The sequence below is a fragment of the Hyla sarda genome, assembly GCF_029499605.1.
Source record: "Hyla sarda isolate aHylSar1 chromosome 1 unlocalized genomic scaffold, aHylSar1.hap1 SUPER_1_unloc_21, whole genome shotgun sequence".
Classification (NCBI taxonomy): Eukaryota; Metazoa; Chordata; class Amphibia; order Anura; family Hylidae; genus Hyla; species Hyla sarda.
In genome coordinates, this window is record NW_026607583.1 from 274,087 (window position 1) to 293,294 (window position 19,208).

A 19,208-nucleotide genomic window follows, 5' to 3' on the forward strand; every position below is an offset into this window, starting at 1 on the left:
ATTATGTCATTCCCCTTGTCATTTCATAGAAGCCAATTATAATCCCATCTCCATTTTAAATAATCCCACTGAACTAGCACAGTATGCGCTAAATATATATTTCATATGTTAAATGGTTCAGACTCCAAATCACATTTCCCTTCCCATTATAGTCTATGGACATTCCATTGTGTCATTTACTTTAGTTTTCTATAATAAACAGCTATAATCCCAGGTCATTTTAATCTTACAATGTGCTACTCTACCTGGGGAACACTTTTTGTAAAGGTTAATTTCCTAAATAACACAGATTTACATGTAAATGAGCTGACATTTTGCTTCCCATTCCAGTCTGTTAGGAACTATTCCTCCCTGTGATCAGTCATCTCCAGCCGTGTTTATTATCAGACAGATTTAATGCACATATATCCATACAGGTGGATGTTCTCTAACATACAGAAAGAACAGCTCCGCAGAAGAAAATCATACCCCAAAATAGATTACAGCCCTTTTATATAGCAACACACTGAGCGTGAAGGAACCCCGATGCCTCATAGTGTATAACTTTATTACCAATCACAGGATTCCTTTTACACTTTCTTAACATGTTATACAACAAAGCCTCATTATTTACCAAGGTCATTTGGATAGTTTTCGAGCATCACTGGGCACTGGCCAGAAGTAAGACAATGGTTAATTGAAACTAGATAAAACCGGCCAACACCATCTAAAGTTAGACAATATATATATATATTATATATATATATATATATATATATATATATATATATATATATATATATATATATATATATATAAATTGGAAATATCCACAGCACACTGGGTAGTAAAATCCCAAAAAGTTTTTATTCCATCACAGTGAGGGTGTCCAGAACAACGTTTCAACCAGCTCCCTGGTCTTTTTCAAGCTCAGTATACAATGTGCACAACACACAATTTATAAGGGTATTCATCAAGTACCAAGATAAGTGTCAATAAATCCATAACATCAAATATAATGTGAAAAAGAATCAATCTTTTAAAAATAATCAAATACATCATACCAAGATAGTGAAAATATACAAATCAATACATAATCAATTCCAAAGTGTACATAAATACTGTGCTATGTGCACCAATACCTTCATAGGTGTCCGATTGTATAGATCAGACACCTGGGTGCAAATTAAAAACAAAGCAGTTGCTAGGGGAAGCTCACTCACCCGGACGAACTCTGGCTTGTAAACAAAGAGAATGCGCATGCGCGGCAAACCAAGCCGCCGTGCATAGCACGACACAATGTATAACTTCCTGTCGCTGTCTATGGGCGTGTTCAGAGCACGTCCGCTAGACAACTTCCACCAGGGAGCTGGTTGAAACGTTGTTCTGGACACCCTCACTGTGATGGAATAAAAACTTTTTGGGATTTTACTACCCAGTGTGCTGCGGATATTTCCAATTTTTTGCTTACATATGGATCCCTTACCCGGGTCTGGACTCTGCGTGCACCAATTCTTGTTTGCCTAGGGTGCTGCTCTCCTTCTATTTATATGCTTTGGTCTATGAGCGTGCGCTAAACCTATTATATGGACGTTGTGACAGTTATACACAGCAACATGGAAGCAGGTATGTCTGCCAGTTCTACTAATATGGGTGTCTCTTCATATACGGATGCAGATATCTCGAGGATTTTGGGAGATGTTTCGGAGGATGGGACTTTCCTACATACACCATCAATGATTGATGTTAAAAGGAATTATGAGTTTGCCACGAAGAAGTTACTCAGCTTACAATTGCATCACACTATGCTAGCTGAATATTTCAAAGCTAAAAGGATCCCCCGTGGGTTAAGGTCACAACCCAGGGATTGTGCATATATGAATGAGACTGAATACCGCAGCAGGTTTGAAGCAATATCAAATAGATACGCATTTGACCTCATGCTTTTGCATATGGAGTTTATTTTTCATGATATTACTAAAGTAAAGCAGCTGGTTACACAAGTGGAAATAATACTTAAGGACAATATATCCGGACAGGATCTGGATAATCTCCTTGACAAACAAAAAGAGTTTCTAACAAAATTTAGAAGTGAGTTGGAGGATGGTAAAAAGCGTCAATGGCACAGAGACGTACAGGATTATACCAACAATAAGGTCTATAATTGGGGATCCCCATTTAATAATCAGAGAAGAACTAAGAGGAACAAAGTTAATAGTGAAGAAACTTTAACTAATGTCCTGGAGAATCCACAAGGGGTCAACAACATGGACAGTGGTTCATCTGTTTCTTTTTTAGGACAGCGCACACCCCAGGGAGATGCCGTCGGCGGGGCGGCAGAAAGCATGACAGGAAACGTAAGAACCAGGAACAACAGAAGGAACGCTGGCACCCCACAGACCAAGATATTCAAAAAGAAATGAGCACCGTGATTAACATTTCGTCTAAAGAACTTACTCCTGAACAGCAGGGACTCTTACAAAAAGGACTAAGTTTTTGCCCTAGCGTCACCATGGATTGGTTTCAATTTGAGTTAGATTTTTTGCAATTTGTTCGTAAATTTAAGCTTAAAATGTGGTTTGCAGGCAAAAATGTATCGACTTTTCCTACTGATGTCTCTTCTTCTTCTATGAAACCATGCGACTTAAAGAATACGGCTTAAAAAATGTAAGTGATTTTTCCCCAAACATCGACACTAATGTTATTGATGTATATGCACTATGTGTAAAGAGAGATCTAGGAAAATTGAGGAATAACATAAAACAATTGAGGTATCCCAACATGACTAGGAGCGAGATGTACTCCCTGGCAGTTCTTGTTCATGACCACGATCGCATCATCAAGCCCGCGGACAAGGGCGGTGCGGTCGTGGTCATGGACCGAGATCAGTATGTCAGTGAAGCCTTGAGACAGCTACAAGACAGTACTGTATATGAGTGCCTCCCTAGGGATCCCAAAATGAGTATTGAAAAAAAGATCAAAGGAGTTATTGAGTATGGTTTGTCTAGGAATCTTATTGATGAAGATGTGGGTAAATTTTTGGAGGTACTCTTTCTGGTGACCCCTCAATTATACCTGTTACCTAAAGTTCATAAAGATCTGAGAAATCCTCCCGGACGACCCATCGTGTCCGGGAGGAATTCCATCACCTCACGGATGTCCATTTTTCTTGACAAGTTGTTACGACCGTTTGCAGTTAATGCACGGTCGTATATAAGGGACACTAATGATTTTTTGCAAAAAATTTCAGGGCTGAATATACCCAGTAGTGCTATAATAGCGTAATTTGATGTGGTCAGCCTCTACACCTCCATCCAGCATGATGGGGGTGTAGAGGCTGTCAGTGACTGTTTGCGGAGGGCAAATTATTCTGGTGAAAAAAATAGATTTTGTGATCACATTGTTACTACTGGTGCTTGAGAACAACTATTTTCTTTTTGATGGTACTTTTTATTTGCAACGTCGGGGTACTGCAATGGGCAGCAATGTGGCCCCGACGTATGCAAATATTTTAATGAGTTTTTTTGAGGAACAACACGTCTATGTATCCCACCACTCCGGGTTTATCCTGGAGTGGTGGCGATACATAGATGATATTTTCTTGGTTTGGACAGGAGATATTAACACACTTTTCAGGCCTACCTTAATGGTAGAACAAGAGACATACAATTTACCCTGACTTATTCAACTAGTTCCATCAGTTTTCTTGACATACTCCTCACATTGGAGGGTGATCGCCTGACCACTGATCTATTTGTTAAGGAAACGGACCGGAACACCCTTTTAAGGTATGACAGTTGCCACCCCCGACTGATGGTGAACTCCTTGCCCTTCAGCCAGATGCTGAGGGCAAGGAGGATCACAGACACTTCTGACAAACTTGATAGAGCATTAGAGCTAATGACTGACAACTTTAGAGATAGAGGTTATCCAATGCAGCTGATACAGACACAGCATGCTAGAGTGATGACTGATGGCTCACAACAGACTGACAGGAATCAGACGGCAAGATTAGCCTTTGTGAGCACATATAATGACTCCTCCCCTGAAATAGGTAAAATATTACGAAAACATTGGCATCTCTTTTCAGGTCTGGGACATATTCCAGAATTTTTACAACCTCCGCTAATGTCATACAGAAGAGCCACAAGTTTGAGAGATAATTTGGTACGTGCAGACGTGTCACAAAAGAAAGGACAGAGACAAACTTTTTTATATCAGAGAAAAAGGGTTGTTTTCCGTGCAGAAACTGCATTAATTGTAAATATATGCAAAAAGGTGATAAATTCATACATCCCAATTTGGGAACTGAGTACCCTATTAATTTCTATCTAAATTGTAATTCCTCTTATGGGATCTATGTATTGTGGTGCCCATGTGGTCTCCTATATGTCGGAGAGACCACATGGGACATGAAGACGCGACTAAATCAACATAGATATACCATTAGAAAACACAAGGATGATCTACCTGTGCCCAAACACTTCTCAGAGGTGGGACATGGTGAGGGTGATCTGAAATTCATGGTCATTGACCATGTCCCTCCTCTGGGGAGGGGTGGTGATAGACAGGGATTACTTAAAAGAAGAGAACTAAAATGGATCTTCGCATTGGGCACACTTAGGCCAGGTGGCCTAAATGTTGAATTTAAAGTGTCATCAAGGGTTGTTGGTAGATAGGGGGTTGTGCCTCGGTTCTTTTCCCTCTACTTTGATTTCTCTGCATCTGTATACTCAGTATATATATTGTTTTATGTATTAAGAAAGATTTATCAATACCTCTTATTTCTTGCTCCTTTTGCAGTATGCGGCTGGGAGGATATGCTCAACTCATCGGACTATATCAAGGATTGATGAACAATTCTTTCTTTTCTGTACTCAATAAATTGTTTAATCTAATCATGTTATGGAGTAGTCTGTGATCGCACTTTAGGCATGGGCGGCAGCTCACACGTTGGACAGTGTGATTTGGGAGAGCCTTAAGTGCTGTTTTCATTCTTTATTCCTATCAAATTTTGATTTTATTTTCATTTTTTATTACTTCTTTTAAATTTTTTTCTTTATTTTTTATTCTTTATTTTTTATTTTTAATCCTTTATTATTAATTTTATTTACATTTATATTTATTTTAATTCTATTTTTTTCATTTTTATTGTTCACTTATTAATGTTGTTCTATTCATTATTTTTTAAATTTTATTTTTTTGTTTTAATTGTTTTATTTTCACATTAATTTTGATCAGGGGTTGGTTATATCAACCGTACTAGTCCTTAGAAGGGTTAACTTATTTTGGACCATAGCAACAGGGCCTTGAGTGTGTGGGTACCTGGGCATAATGTGACTGGAGGGTCCAGTGGGAGGTGTAGAGGTGACATGTCCTTATCATCAACCAAGTAATTGGGTGAGATGGGACATGGACCCAATGGTGTATGCCATTTGTCACAAATGTGCTGATTGACATGCGCCAACATCGAACCCAGGTTTTGCCAGGCTGTGGTATCACCACTCTGAATGAATTTATGATACCCTTGGACTATAAAATATTATTCATTATCTTTTCATAACCTTGATTTTTATTTGATTTTGTTTTATATAGTATTTCTTCTTATTTTTTTTTTTTCATGTCATTTTCTTTTATGTATTCTGTTATTTTATTGAGGCTATAATATCCACATTTGAGATATCTATCTGTCCATACGTGTGATATACTGGACTCTTTGCGCCTGCGTGGCTGATGCCTTCTGTCGGAACTTAGTCGCGGGTGTTGGTATCCATTGCGCATGCGCTGGAGACTAGTGACGCGTTGCCATGCCAACGAACGCGCTCTGATTAAGTCCATGTAGGCGGAAGTTGTTTAGCGGACGTGCTCTGAACACGCCCATAGACAGCGACAGGAAGTTATACTTTGTGTCGCGCTATGTACGGCGGCTTGGTTCGCCGCGCATGCGCATTCTCTTTGTTTACAAGCCAGAGTTCGTCCGGGTGAGTGAGCTTCCCCTAGCAACTGCTTTGTTTTTAATTTGCACCCATATGATCTATACAATCGGACACCTATTAAGGTATTGGTGCACATAGCACAGTATTTATGTACACTTTGGAATTGATTATGTATTGATTTGTATATTTTCACTATCTTGGTATGATGTATTTGATTATTTTTAAAAGATTGATTCTTTTTCACATTATATTTGATGTTATGGATTTATTGACACTTATCTTGGTACTTGATGAATACCCTTATAAATTGTGTGTTGTGCACATTGTATACTGAGCTTGAAAAAGACCAGGGAGCTGGTTGAAACGTTGTTCTGGACACCCTCACTGTGATGGAATAAAAACTTTTTGGGATTTTACTACCCAGTGTGCTGCGGATATTTCCAATTTTTTGCTTACATATGGATCCCTGACCCGGGTCTGGACTCTGCGTGCACAGATTCTTGTTTGCCTAGGGTGCTGCTCGCTCTCTCTCTCTCTCTCTCTATATAAATATATATATATATATATATATATATATATTGTTACGCCTAGCGCTCCGGGTCCCCGCTCCTCCCCGGAGCGCTCACGGCGTTCTTCTCCCTGCAGCTCCCCGGTCAGCGCTGACCGGGAGCGCTGCTCTGCCATGGCCGTTGGGGATGCGATTCGCACAGCGGGACGCGCCCGCTTGCGAGTCGCATCCCAGGTCACTTACCCGTTCCCGTCTCCTGCGATCATGTGCTGGCGCGCGCGGCTCCGCTCTCTAGGGCGCGCGCGCGCCAGCTCCCTGAGACTTAAAGGGCCAGTGCACCAATGATTGGTGCCTGGCCCAATTAGCTTAATTGGTTCCCACCTGTTCCCTGGCTATATCTAGTCTCCTCCCTTGCACTCCCTTGCCGGATCTTGTTGCCTTAGTGCCAGTGAAAGCGTTCCTTGTGTGTTAAATAGCCTGTGTACCAGTACCTTTGCTATCTCCCCTGACTACGAACCTTGCCGCCTGCCCCCGACCATCTGCTACGTCCGACCTTGCTACTGCCTACTCCCTTGTACCTCGCCTATCTTCAGTATCTTCAGCAGCCAGAGAGGTGAGCCGTTGCTAGTGGATACGACCTGGTCACTACCGCCGCAGCAAGACCATCCCGCTTTGCGGCGGGCTCTGGTGAAAACCAGTAGTGGCTTAGAACCGGTCCACTAGCACGGTCCACGCCAATCCCTCTCTGGCACAGAGGATCCACTACCTGCCAGCCGGCATCGTGACAGTAGATCCGGCCATGGATCCCGCTGAAGTTCCTCTGCCAGCTGCCGCCGACCTCCCTACATTGGTCGCCCGACAAGAGCACCAGCTGTCGTACTTGACCTCCATGACACAGCAACTCCAGTCGCAGCTACAGCAGCTCCAGTCACAGCAACAGCAGCAACAGTCGCAGCTACAGCAAGTTCAGTCTCAGCTACAGCAGCAACAACCATCTCCTCCGCCAGCTCCTGCACCCCTTCCGCAGCGAGTGGCCACTCCTAGCCTCCGCCTGTCTTTGCCGGACAAATTTAATGGGGACTCTAAGTTTTGCCGTGGCTTTCTTTCCCAATGTTCCCTGCATCTGGAGATGATGTCGGACCTGTTTCCCACTGAAAGGTCTAAGGTGGCTTTCGTAGTCAGCCTTCTGTCCGGAAAAGCCCTGTCATGGGCCACACCGCTCTGGGACCGCAATGACCCCGTCACTGCCTCTGTACACTCCTTCTTCTCGGAAATCCGAAGTGTCTTTGAGGAACCTGCCCGAGCCTCTTCTGCTGAGACTGCCCTGTTGAACCTAGTCCAGGGTAATTCTTCCGTTGGCGAGTATGCCGTACAATTCCGTACTCTTGCTTCAGAATTGTCCTGGAATAATGAGGCCCTCTGCGCGACCTTCAAAAAAGGCCTATCCAGCAACATTAAAGATGTTCTGGCCGCACGAGAGACTCCTGCTAATCTGCATGAACTCATTCATCTAGCCACTCGCATTGACATGCGTTTTTCTGAGAGGCATCAAGAGCTCCGCCAGGAAAAAGACTTAGATCTTTGGCCACCTCTCCCACAGTCTCCATTGCAACCTGCGCCTAGGCCTCCCGCCGAGGAGGCCATGCAAGTGGATCGGTCTCGCCTGACCCTGGAAGAGAGGAATCGCCGTAAGGAAGAGAATCTTTGCCTGTACTGTGCCAGTACTGAACATTTTTTGGTGGATTGCCCAATCCGTCCTCCACGTCTGGGAAACGCACGCTCGCACTCAGCTCTCGTGGGTGTGGCGTCTCTTGATGCCAAGTCGGCTTCTCCACGTCTCACGGTACCTGTTCGGATTTCCACTTCAGCCAGCTCTCCCCTCTCAGCCGTGGCCTGCCTGGACTCTGGAGCTTCTGGCAATTTTATTCGGGAGTCCCTTGTGAATAAATTCCGTATTCCGGTGACCCGTCTTGTCAAGCCACTCCACATTTCCGCGGTCAACGGAGCCAGGTTGGACTGTACCATACGTTTCCGCACGGAGCCCCTTCTTATGAGCATCGGATCTCATCACGAGAGGATTGAACTTTTGGTCCTCCCCAATTGCACCTCGGAAATTCTCCTTGGACTTCCCTGGCTTCAACTTCATTCCCCAATCCTGGATTGGTCCACTGGGGAGATCAAGAGTTGGGGGTCCTCTTGTGCCAAGAACTGTCTAAAACCGGTTCCCAGTAACCCTTGCCGTAACTCTGTGGTTCCTCCTGTATTCGGTCCCCCTAAGGTCTTTAAGGACTCTGCCTGCCACAGGAAATGCCCCTCCCCCCCTCCCAGTTCCATCAGGCAAGCTTCTGTGTCCCCTCATGGCCCTCGTCCTGGTGTCACACTGCCCCGTGCCAGGTCTCGCCCTCTGCCCTCTCTCCCCATTCCTACTCCTGCGGTTCTGCCTGCCGTTGAGGAATCCCTCCATCCTTTCCCGGTGTCCTCATCCCAGGGGAGGCAGTTACCCGATAAAGAGAAGGGGAGACCTAAGGGGGGGGGGTACTGTTACGCCTAGCGCTCCGGGTCCCCGCTCCTCCCCGGAGCGCTCACGGCGTTCTTCTCCCTGCAGCTCCCCGGTCAGCGCTGACCGGGAGCGCTGCTCTGCCATGGCCGTTGGGGATGCGATTCGCACAGCGGGACGCGCCCGCTTGCGAGTCGCATCCCAGGTCACTTACCCGTTCCCGTCTCCTGCGATCATGTGCTGGCGCGCGCGGCTCCGCTCTCTAGGGCGCGCGCGCGCCAGCTCCCTGAGACTTAAAGGGCCAGTGCACCAATGATTGGTGCCTGGCCCAATTAGCTTAATTGGTTCCCACCTGTTCCCTGGCTATATCTAGTCTCCTCCCTTGCACTCCCTTGCCGGATCTTGTTGCCTTAGTGCCAGTGAAAGCGTTCCTTGTGTGTTAAATAGCCTGTGTACCAGTACCTTTGCTATCTCCCCTGACTACGAACCTTGCCGCCTGCCCCCGACCATCTGCTACGTCCGACCTTGCTACTGCCTACTCCCTTGTACCTCGCCTATCTTCAGTATCTTCAGCAGCCAGAGAGGTGAGCCGTTGCTAGTGGATACGACCTGGTCACTACCGCCGCAGCAAGACCATCCCGCTTTGCGGCGGGCTCTGGTGAAAACCAGTAGTGGCTTAGAACCGGTCCACTAGCACGGTCCACGCCAATCCCTCTCTGGCACAGAGGATCCACTACCTGCCAGCCGGCATCGTGACATATATATCAGCTTTATTTCCACAGGTTGCAGGTAAAGCAAAACATAAACAGGACAGGAACAAAATAAAGTCCTAGACCATCTGGTCACTGACTACACATATCAGCATGCCCTGACTACTAGCTGGTGAGCTACCCTCAGCCAGTTAACCCCTTAAGGACCAAGGACGTACCGGTACGTCCTTGGTCCTGCTCTTCTGATATAACGCGGGGTTACACAGTAACGCCGCGTCATATCATGGCGGGCCCGGCGTCATAGTGAAGCCGGGACCCGCCTCTAATAGCGCGCAGCGCCGATCGCGGCGCCGCGCGCTATTAACCCTTTAGCCGCGCGCTCAAAGCTGAGCCGCGCGGCTAAAAGTGAAAGTGAAAGTTCCCGGCTAGCTCAGTCGGGCTGTTCGGGATAGCCGCGGCTAATCGCGGCATCCCGAACAGCTGACAGGACAGCGGGAGGGCCCCTTCCTGCCTCCTCGCTGTCCGATCGCCGAATGACTGCTCAGTGCCTGAGATCCAGGCATGAGCAGTCATGCGGCAGAATCGTTGATCACTGGTTTCTTATGAGAAACCAGTGATCAACATAGAAGATCAGTGTGTGCAGTGTTATAGGTCCCTATGGGACCTATAACACTGCAAAAAAAAAAGTGAAAAAAAAAAGTGAATAAAGATCATTTAACTCATTTAAGTTTGAATCACCCCCCTTTTCCAATAAAAAAAAAACACAGTGTAAATAAAAATAAAAATAAACATATGTGGTATCACCGCGTGCGGAAATGTCCGAATTATAAAAATATATCATTAATTAAACCGCTCGGTCAATGGCGTGCGCGCAAAAAAATTCCAAAGTCCAAAATAGTGCATTTTTGGTCACTTTTTATATCATTTAAAAATGAATAAAAAGATCAATAAGTCCTATCAATGCAAAAATGGTACCGTTAAAAACTTCAGATCACGGCGCAAAAAATGAGCCCTCATACCGCCCCATACACGGAAAAATAAAAAAGTTATAGGGGTCAGAAGATGACAATTTTAAACGTATTAATTTTCCTGCATGTAGTTATGATTTTTTCCAAAAGTCCGACAAAATCAAACCTATATAAGTAGGGTATCATTTTAATCGTATGGACCTACAGAATACATATCAGGTGTCATTTTTACCGAAAAATGTACTACGTAGAAACGGAAGCCCCCAAAAGTTACAAAACAGCGTTTTTTTTTTCAATTTTGTCGCACAATGATTTTTTTTCCCGCTTCACCATAGATTTTTGGGCAAAATGACTGACGTCATTACAAAGTAGAATTGGTGGCGCAAAAAATAAGCCATCATATGGATTTTTAGGTGTAAATTTGAAAGAGTTATGATTTTTTAAAGGCAAGGAGCAAAAAACGAAAATGCAAAAACGGAAAAACCTCCGGTCCTTAAGGGGTTAAACATGTGACTCCTGCAACCTGTTACTCACAGTTCACACCACTTCTTGGACCACTCGCAGCGCCTTCTGCGTGTTACCTAAACAGGGTCCGTGTGTCTCCCCCTCTAACAGCCAGCATACTGTTTCCCAGGGAGACCCCAACTATTCTGTTTCCTTTCCTTTTAAACACACTTTCCCTTTGTGATACCTCATTAATCAGGCCACAGGTGGAGCATTCTCCAGAGTTAGCAAGGGAAATACACCCTTTCCTTGCCACACTGCCACATATCCCCCCCCCCCCTTTGCTCAGACCACCGGGAAGGAGCACATGTATTTGAAAGGCAGAAACCATCTGCCTTTCCTTTCTCTTGGACAACTTTTGTCCCACAGTCTCTGAAGTCCTTGACTTTATTCTTCCGGACTTTTACCAGCCACCAATTGCAAGTCTCTCGGTCACACCTCTCCAGTACCAGGTTCTTCACCCTGGTGTGGGCAGGGTTCTTGAAATTAAGGACAGAGAGGACCGAGGCTTCTAACCTTTGTCTTCTTCTGGCTTGCCGGACCTCTGCCTCTGCTTCAGAGAATCTTTCGGCCTCAGTGGCTTCACCAACCACTGTCTTGTTCTCTGTAGCTTCAGAGGACCTCCGACACGGGTCCATCTCAGTTTCAACTTTAGAAGGCTTCCCACCTGGTTTCACCACAGTTTTGACTTCAGTGGATTTCTCACATGGTTTCACCTCATCCCTTCCAGCTTTCTCTTCAGGGGCACCAGCTTCCTCAGGTTTGGCTTCAGAGTCTTTGGCTCCTTCAGATTCTTGTGTAGAATCAGCTTCTACTACTGTTTGGCTCTTCTCTGCAGCTTCTTCAGGCTTACTCTTCTCTTCACCTGTAGCTTCAGTTGTGCCATTCTCTTCACTCATAGCTTTCGAGGTTGACTCTGGTTTAGTTTCTGCTTCAGAGAATTTCTCTGCCTCAGCATTACCTTCAGAATTTTTGGTCTGCTCAGGTTCAGAGGATTTCCCGCCTGACTTCTCCTTAGTCTCCACTTCAGAGGATTTCACACCAGGTTTCAGCTCAGTCCTAGCTTCAGAGGACTTCTTACAGGGCTTCACCTCAATCTTAGCATTAGAGGACTTTTTACCGGGAAAGCATCCCTGTATCCTGTAACTTCTGCCCCAGAAGCCTTTCTTGAGCCAATTCCACCATAGCTTGGTCTCTGCTCTCTTTTAGGACTTCCTGGTCCTTTTTCTCACATTTTTGCTGCTTACACTGGAGCTCAGCAGACTTAATTCTCTCACTGTCAAGTAATTCTGTCAAGTCTGACAGTATCTTCCATAGACAGCAATTGTTTCCTTAACTGTTCATTGTCCGCCAGCACAGCCACCTGCTCGTAGAGTTGCGCTCCCAGCAAAACCAAGGCAGCTACGTGGGACCTTCTGCGCTTCCAGGCTCTCTTTTAAGATCTTCATGTCATCTTCCAGATTTATATATTTCAGCTGCTCACTCGAGGTTTGCGGAGATCATCTTCTCACTGTCCAGCAACTGTTTCTTGGTCTTCTCTAACTCATTGATACATTTTCCACTCCCACCAATCTGTTCAGATAGATCTGAGATCTCCTGTTGCAAGTTCTTGTTTTCATGTTTCAGAGTCTCAACTTGTTCCAGGGCCTCCTCATACTGCTCACAGAGCAAGTCATTGTCATGACGAGCAGATTGAAGAGCATGTGCAAGGGCACTCTTCGCCTTGACTTCCTCCTCAAGTTGTCTCTTAGATTTAGAGACACTCCAGATTGCTGGCAAGAGCCTAAGCTTCCATCTTCATTTCATCCTTCTCTTTTTCTATTTTTTCCATGGCCTGATATGCACCATGTAGAAGACTCACTTCTTCTTCCTGGAATGACATCCGCTTGGCCAGACTCTGCACTTTACTCTCCTTGCTGGTCACAAGACCCTGGGAGCGGGACAGTTCATCCTGCAGAGCCACAAACTCACTTCTGTGGTGCTCCATGACTTTCCAGCTGAAGCCTCGCTTCTTGCTCTTTCTTAAAGTCAGCAAGCGATTTGTCCCTCTCCTCTGTCAAGCGATGTACCTCTTTCTTTCTCTGTCAACTTCACAGAAACCATCTGCAGGGATTCTTCCAGATTCTGGATCTGCTCCAGTTTTTTCCCTAGGCCAGCTCATCTTTCCGAGACCTTTTACTGACAGCGGTCTCCTCACTCTCGCTGTTAGACCTTGAGACATCCTCTGGTCCTCTGTCATACACTCGACCCAGCTCTTCTCCATCTCTAGATGAAGTCTCCCCCTTTTTCGGGGTTGCGGACACTTTTGCCTCATCACCATCATCAACAACAGGTGACACCGACACCTGGCACACTTCCTCTCCCATCACTTTGGCAACTCTTGAGACTCTTGCTAAACACTCCCGTCAGACCGGCAATCCCTTGGCGGTAAGCTTGTTGCCCCTGGCAACAACTTCAATGGCTCTTGGCACCAGCAAGTCAGGGTGATTCCTGAACAGTTCCTCTGAACTGTCTCTCGGCTCCTTGGTAGACTTTTCTTTTGTCTTGTCACAGTCTCTCCACGGCCTGGCAAAACCGACTAGGGCTCCTGGGTCTGCAACAATATCTGGTCCAGTGGTTCGACCTTCCTGGTTACAACCCCTCTCTGGTCCAGATGCCACATCTCCTTCACTTAGGACTCTGTCTGTGACCATAAGCGCAGCCCCCAGCTCCACTGGTACTCTTTTCCGGAGTTTTGGTTTTTCCACAGCCATCTCTGTAGTTTCTTTTCCAGTCACCTCTTTAACTTGACTCGCGGACTGTTCTTCAGCTCCCCTAGTGGTCTGGCACACTCCCACCTGAGATCTACCTAGGGTCTGCTGACACTCCCCATCCTCATCCTCTGCTGGGTTACTGTCCCCTGCTATGTGGTGTAAATCAAGTGTTATGAGCCTATCAGGTGTTCCTGCTCTAGTCACCTGACTATCTTCCAACAACTGTTGAAAAAACGGAAAATCTTTCCCCAGCACTACTTCATACTCTAAGGTTGGCTCTATTGCAACCTTGTGACTTATGGTACCATAGGGAGTAGAAATACACACATTAACTGTTTAATAACTCCAAATACCGGCTTGTATAGACATTACAGCAGGGTCTGGCTTTCTGCAACTATTCTTTACCAGACTTATTACACATTTTGGATCTAACAAAACCATCATCTTTTTACCTTCTATTTCCAGCTCACACAGGTTTTCTTTTGTCCTGCGAGAGGTGGCAACAGTACTCTTTACATCAGAATACATTAACATAAGTGTTTCAAGAAAAACATTATCAGCCTGCATGGGTTCACAATATACAGCACCATTCACACAGTCCAGTAGAGACCCCCCAGTCCTCACTCCTTCCGGAACCTTTGTGTGCGTATTCTCTGGCTCACTCTCCTCATCCAACAACTGCCAGAAATATGGAAAGTCTCTACCCAGAATAATTTCTACTGTAAGTTCAGCACAAACCTCCATTATATGGCTCAATGTCCCAAAACACATTTCAAAGTCAATTGGAATAGTCTTACCAAACTCTGGTCGGGACTTCACGAATGGAATAACGTTTGGCATAATTCTGCAAACAGTCTGGCAGCAATCCAGTTCCACAAGTAGTGGGATTCCACCCACCAGTAACTCACGGGTCCTCTTTTCCGTCTTGGCAACCACAGCTTGTGGCCTATGTCGGTTGGTCCCAGCAACGGCCTTTCGAGGTTGTCCCATTTTCTTGAAAAAAAATAAAATAAATCTCGATCCGTTGCCCCTAGCAATTCTCCTCCACAGACACCAAACTGTGCTTGAACTCCTCTGCTGGGCTCCTCCGACTTGCAATCTTGCAGGGGGTTGCTCCTAGCAACAGCTCCTCTCCAACTCGCTCGTTGGTTGCCAACGCAACGGCATGCCCGCATCCTCCACCAAAATGTGACGAACTGTCTTGGGGATTAGCTCTGAGATCGTCCTGGTCACGTTCCTCAAAATAACACCACAGACCACAGTTCCGCATACAAGTCTGGCTCCTCGCCAGCTTTATTTCCACAGCTTGCAGGTAAAACAAAACATAAACAGGAACAAAATAAAGTCCTAGACCGTCTGGTCACTGACTACACATAGCATGCCCTGATTACTAGCTGGTGAGCTACCCTCAGCCAGTTAAACATGTGACTCCTGCAACCTGTTACTCACAGTTCACACCACTTCTTGGACCACTCGCAGCGCCTTCTGCGTGCTACCTAAACAGGGTCCTCATTTAGGTAACACGCCTCATTAATCAGGCCACAGGTGGAGTATTCTCCAGAGTTAGCAAGGGAAATAAACCCTTTCCTTGCCACACTATATATATACAGAGAACATTGATATCAAAATATAATGTTATCAACATTCCCTCCTCTGATATCTATGTTCACTCTCTCAGTTTATCTCAGCATAAGTCCCTTCCTCAGCTGGGTTTTTGGACATTCCTTCATAGAGAGGAAGTATCATCATAGACATCTTCTTCTAGAGGAATAGTTTGGTATATAGTTCTTGTCACAGCAGTCTCAATCAGTTTTTGAGATAGTCCTCGGATGCAGGGAATGCAACAACATCCACAGGTCACCAAGATGGCCAACACAATCGTGATGGAGATGAGGGCAGACGTCACCAATCCAGTCCGTCTTCCCAACCATCCCTCAGGCCAGTCGGTGAATGGGTGACTTATTCCAGAGTTCTTGGCCATCTCATTTGATAATGCAGTCATTCCTTCGATTGCTCTGGTCACGATTCCTCCTGGAGCTGTATTGTTGGGAATAAAGGTACAACACATACTGCCAAACATCCTGCAGACCCCTCCTCTTTCTGCTAGTACTATATCTAGGGCAATCCTATTTTGCCAGGCCATCAAAGAGGTGGGGGCCAATTATTCTGCTAAGCCTTTGACTACATCCCTTATAGAATGTACAAACCTCTGTTGGTTATAGCAGATGTAATTTATTCAGTCAACATTTTTGTTTACTGTTCTCCACCAAAAGAACAGAGGCTCAAACCCTGCTGCCACTTCATCTCTGGCCTTAAACTCATTAGGTACTCCACGTGGATCCCCTATCTCATCAATGTATGCCTGAGAATCAAAAGACCCTTTAGGAGAGGTGTCCTTTTGGCTACGTGAGTGGCCTCTTTTCCAGGGTGACTGACAGGTTATGGAGGGGCATAGCCAGTTGGACCACAGTACCCTCAGGCATTGGCTGGGATCCTAGCTCTTAGCCGTTTATCTCCGCATAACCACCGGACGTCAGCCCTTTGGGTATCATGCTCAACCCAGCCACCATCTTTCCCTATTGTGTTAATCCTCTCCATACAGTAGTCATCAGGCAACGATCCCAGGTTTGTACCGCTCTCATTCTCTGGGAGTGCAAAGAGAGTAAAATTGCCAGAAAATGTCATGACCGCTGGGGGTATCTGAGATCTCTGGACCTGAGGAAACAATAAACTCAATGTATGACAGGTTGTGTTAGTATCAGGTTTGTTTGCTTTTTGGAACAGTTTCATCATACAATTTAAACCTTCTGAATCTGTACTAGGGTTTAGAGGAAAGGGTGCTGCAGCTAAGTGGAGCCTGGTACCCGCACAGACTAGGCAATTTTCTCTTTTAAATGTTTTGGCTTTATAGCTTAGCCATTAAAGCCACTCAACAAATTCTGTACTTTAAGGATATTAACTGTTTAGTTTCCACAACATTAATCCCCCTTTGATTATATTGTTTGCTATATCTTCTCAATATCCCAATGACTATATTCCACCAGCAGATTGAATGCTAGTATTCAACATGCTGTTGGCAGGAACCCCACTTGTTTAATAAAAATTTCTGATTTAAGAAAAAAAAAAGAAGAATATGGAAATACACCATGTGTGGACATCAAGTGCCCTGCGGTCGCACTACAATGCTCAGAAGAGAAGGAGTCACATTTGGCTTTTAGAAAGCAAATTTTGCTCAAATGGTTTTTGGGGGGCATGTCACATTTAGGAAGCCCCTATGAAGCCAGAACAACAATAAAAAACACATGGCATACTATTTTGGAAACTACACACCTCAAGGCACGTACAAGGGGTCCAGTGAGCCTTAAAACCCCACAGGTGTTTGATAAATGTTCATTAAAGTGGGATGTGAAAAGGAAAATTTTTTTATTTTTTTTCAGTAAAATGCTGGGGTTACCCCAAATTTTTCAATTTCACAAGTAGTAATAGGAGAACATTTGTAAATACATTTCTTCGGAGAAAGGACATACCTCATATTTGGTGTGCGGATGCACACCAGAGCATAGCCAAAACTAAAAAGTGTGCCCGCCCCAAACCCTATGCTGTGAATCATCATTCTGTGAATGTGATGTGTGTGGCCGTCCCTATTCTGTTATTTGAGGCAACATAAATGCCCTTCGATGATAGTGACTCAGTGACCCAGGACCCATTTTTTGAAAAAAAATACTTCCAGAGGTCTTATCAGGGTTTTTTTTTTTTTTTTTCTTTGATGAAAGGGTTTTTTGGGCAATTTTGTGGTTTATGGGGTTAAAATTTGGAATTATAGGAAATTAAAGAGAATAGGATTCAAAATGTAGTACTCCATGGAAGTGTGATACTCCCTGAAGCATTCCTTAATGCAGAGGCCCGGTTGATCGTGGCAAGTGTCACAGTGAGTGGTGGTGTCCTTCCGTATCCCGTGTCACAGTGAGTGGTGGTGTCCTTCCGTATCCCCCTCTTGTCCTTCTGTATCCTCCTCTTGTCCTTCAGTATCCCCCTCTTGTCCTTCCATATCCCTCTCTTGTCCTTCCGTATCCCCCTCTTGTCCTTCCATATCCCCCTCTTGTCCTTCCGTATCCCCTCTTGTCCTTCCGTATCCCCCTCTTGTCCTGCAGTATCCCCCTCTTGTCCTGCAGTATCCCCCTCTTGTCCTGCAGTATCCCCCTCTTGTGCTGCAGTATCCCCCTCTTGTCCTTCCGTATCTCCCTCTTGTGACACACACTACATTTTTTCTAGGATCGTCCCTTCTTTCCAGTGTGGGGGACCTCACCTGGAAAGTTTTGGCCTGGGACGATCCTGGCACCTATAACTCCAGTTCCTTGGGAAATCCGGCCTGCTCTTTCCCGGTCACCAAAGATCAGGGCCCTTAGGAATTCTTCTTGGAACTGGAGGAATGTCCCAGTGTTGTCAGCGTACTGGGACAGTACAAAAGAGTTGTACATGGGAACCTGTACCATGCATGTAGACCACAACTTTTTGTACCATGCCCATGTTTTCCGCATGGCCATGTATGGCTTGAGGACTTGATCAGAAAGATCAACTTCCCCCATATAGTGATTGTAGTCCAGAATACAATCGGGCTTGAGGACCGGTGTTGAAGTACCTCACACAGGGACAGGTGAGCTGCCATTACCATGAATAGTGGTCAGCATAAGGACATGCCTCTTATGCTTATACCTGACCAGCAACAGGTTATCATGGGTCAGGGCACGGGACTCACTATTGGGCATAGGTGTCTGTACAAAATTTTGAGGGATGCCCCTCTGATTCTTCTCCACGGTCCCACAAGCGGATGTGGATCTGGCGGTCAGGGATGTGAACAGAGGGATGCTGGTATAAAAGTTATCCACGTACACGTGGTAACCCTTATCCAGCAATGGGTGCGCAAGGTCCCACAAAAGCTTCTCACTAACACCCAGAGTGGGGGGACATTCTGGGGGTTTAGTACGGGAATCTCGTCCCTCATATACTCTAAACTTGTAAGTGTACTCGGAGGTACTCTCGCAAAGTTTGTAGAGTTTCACGCCATACCGCGCCCGCTTCGAGGAAATGTACTGGCGAAAAATGAGTTCACACTGCACAATTCCTGCAGAATTCCTCAGGTAGAATTCTGCGCAGTGAACGATACCATCAGTGTGAATGGGTCTTGCACGAGACCCGTTCACACTGTGGAATTTCAGCGGCGGACAATTCCACCGCTGAAAGTGTTCCGCACAAAGAAAGAACATGTTCATTCTTTGTGCAGAATTCCACGATTATTGCATAGCTGCCAATGGTGACTGCGCAGTGCCGCACCGTCCTACAACTGTTGGTGGCT

General features: G+C 45.5%; 1 protein-coding gene across 1 annotated transcript; it reads left to right on the plus strand.

The window, feature by feature from the left end:
* Positions 1 to 1,480: 1,480 nt before the first annotated feature.
* On the plus strand, positions 1,481 to 4,849 carry LOC130298110 (uncharacterized). The gene is made up of 2 exons (XM_056551004.1): positions 1,481 to 2,646; positions 4,783 to 4,849. The coding sequence occupies exon 1, from the start codon at positions 1,566 to 1,568 to the stop codon at positions 2,400 to 2,402; it is 837 nt and encodes a 278-aa protein (XP_056406979.1). The 5' UTR covers positions 1,481 to 1,565; the 3' UTR covers positions 2,403 to 2,646; positions 4,783 to 4,849.
* The last annotated feature ends 14,359 nt before the right edge of the window (positions 4,850 to 19,208 follow it).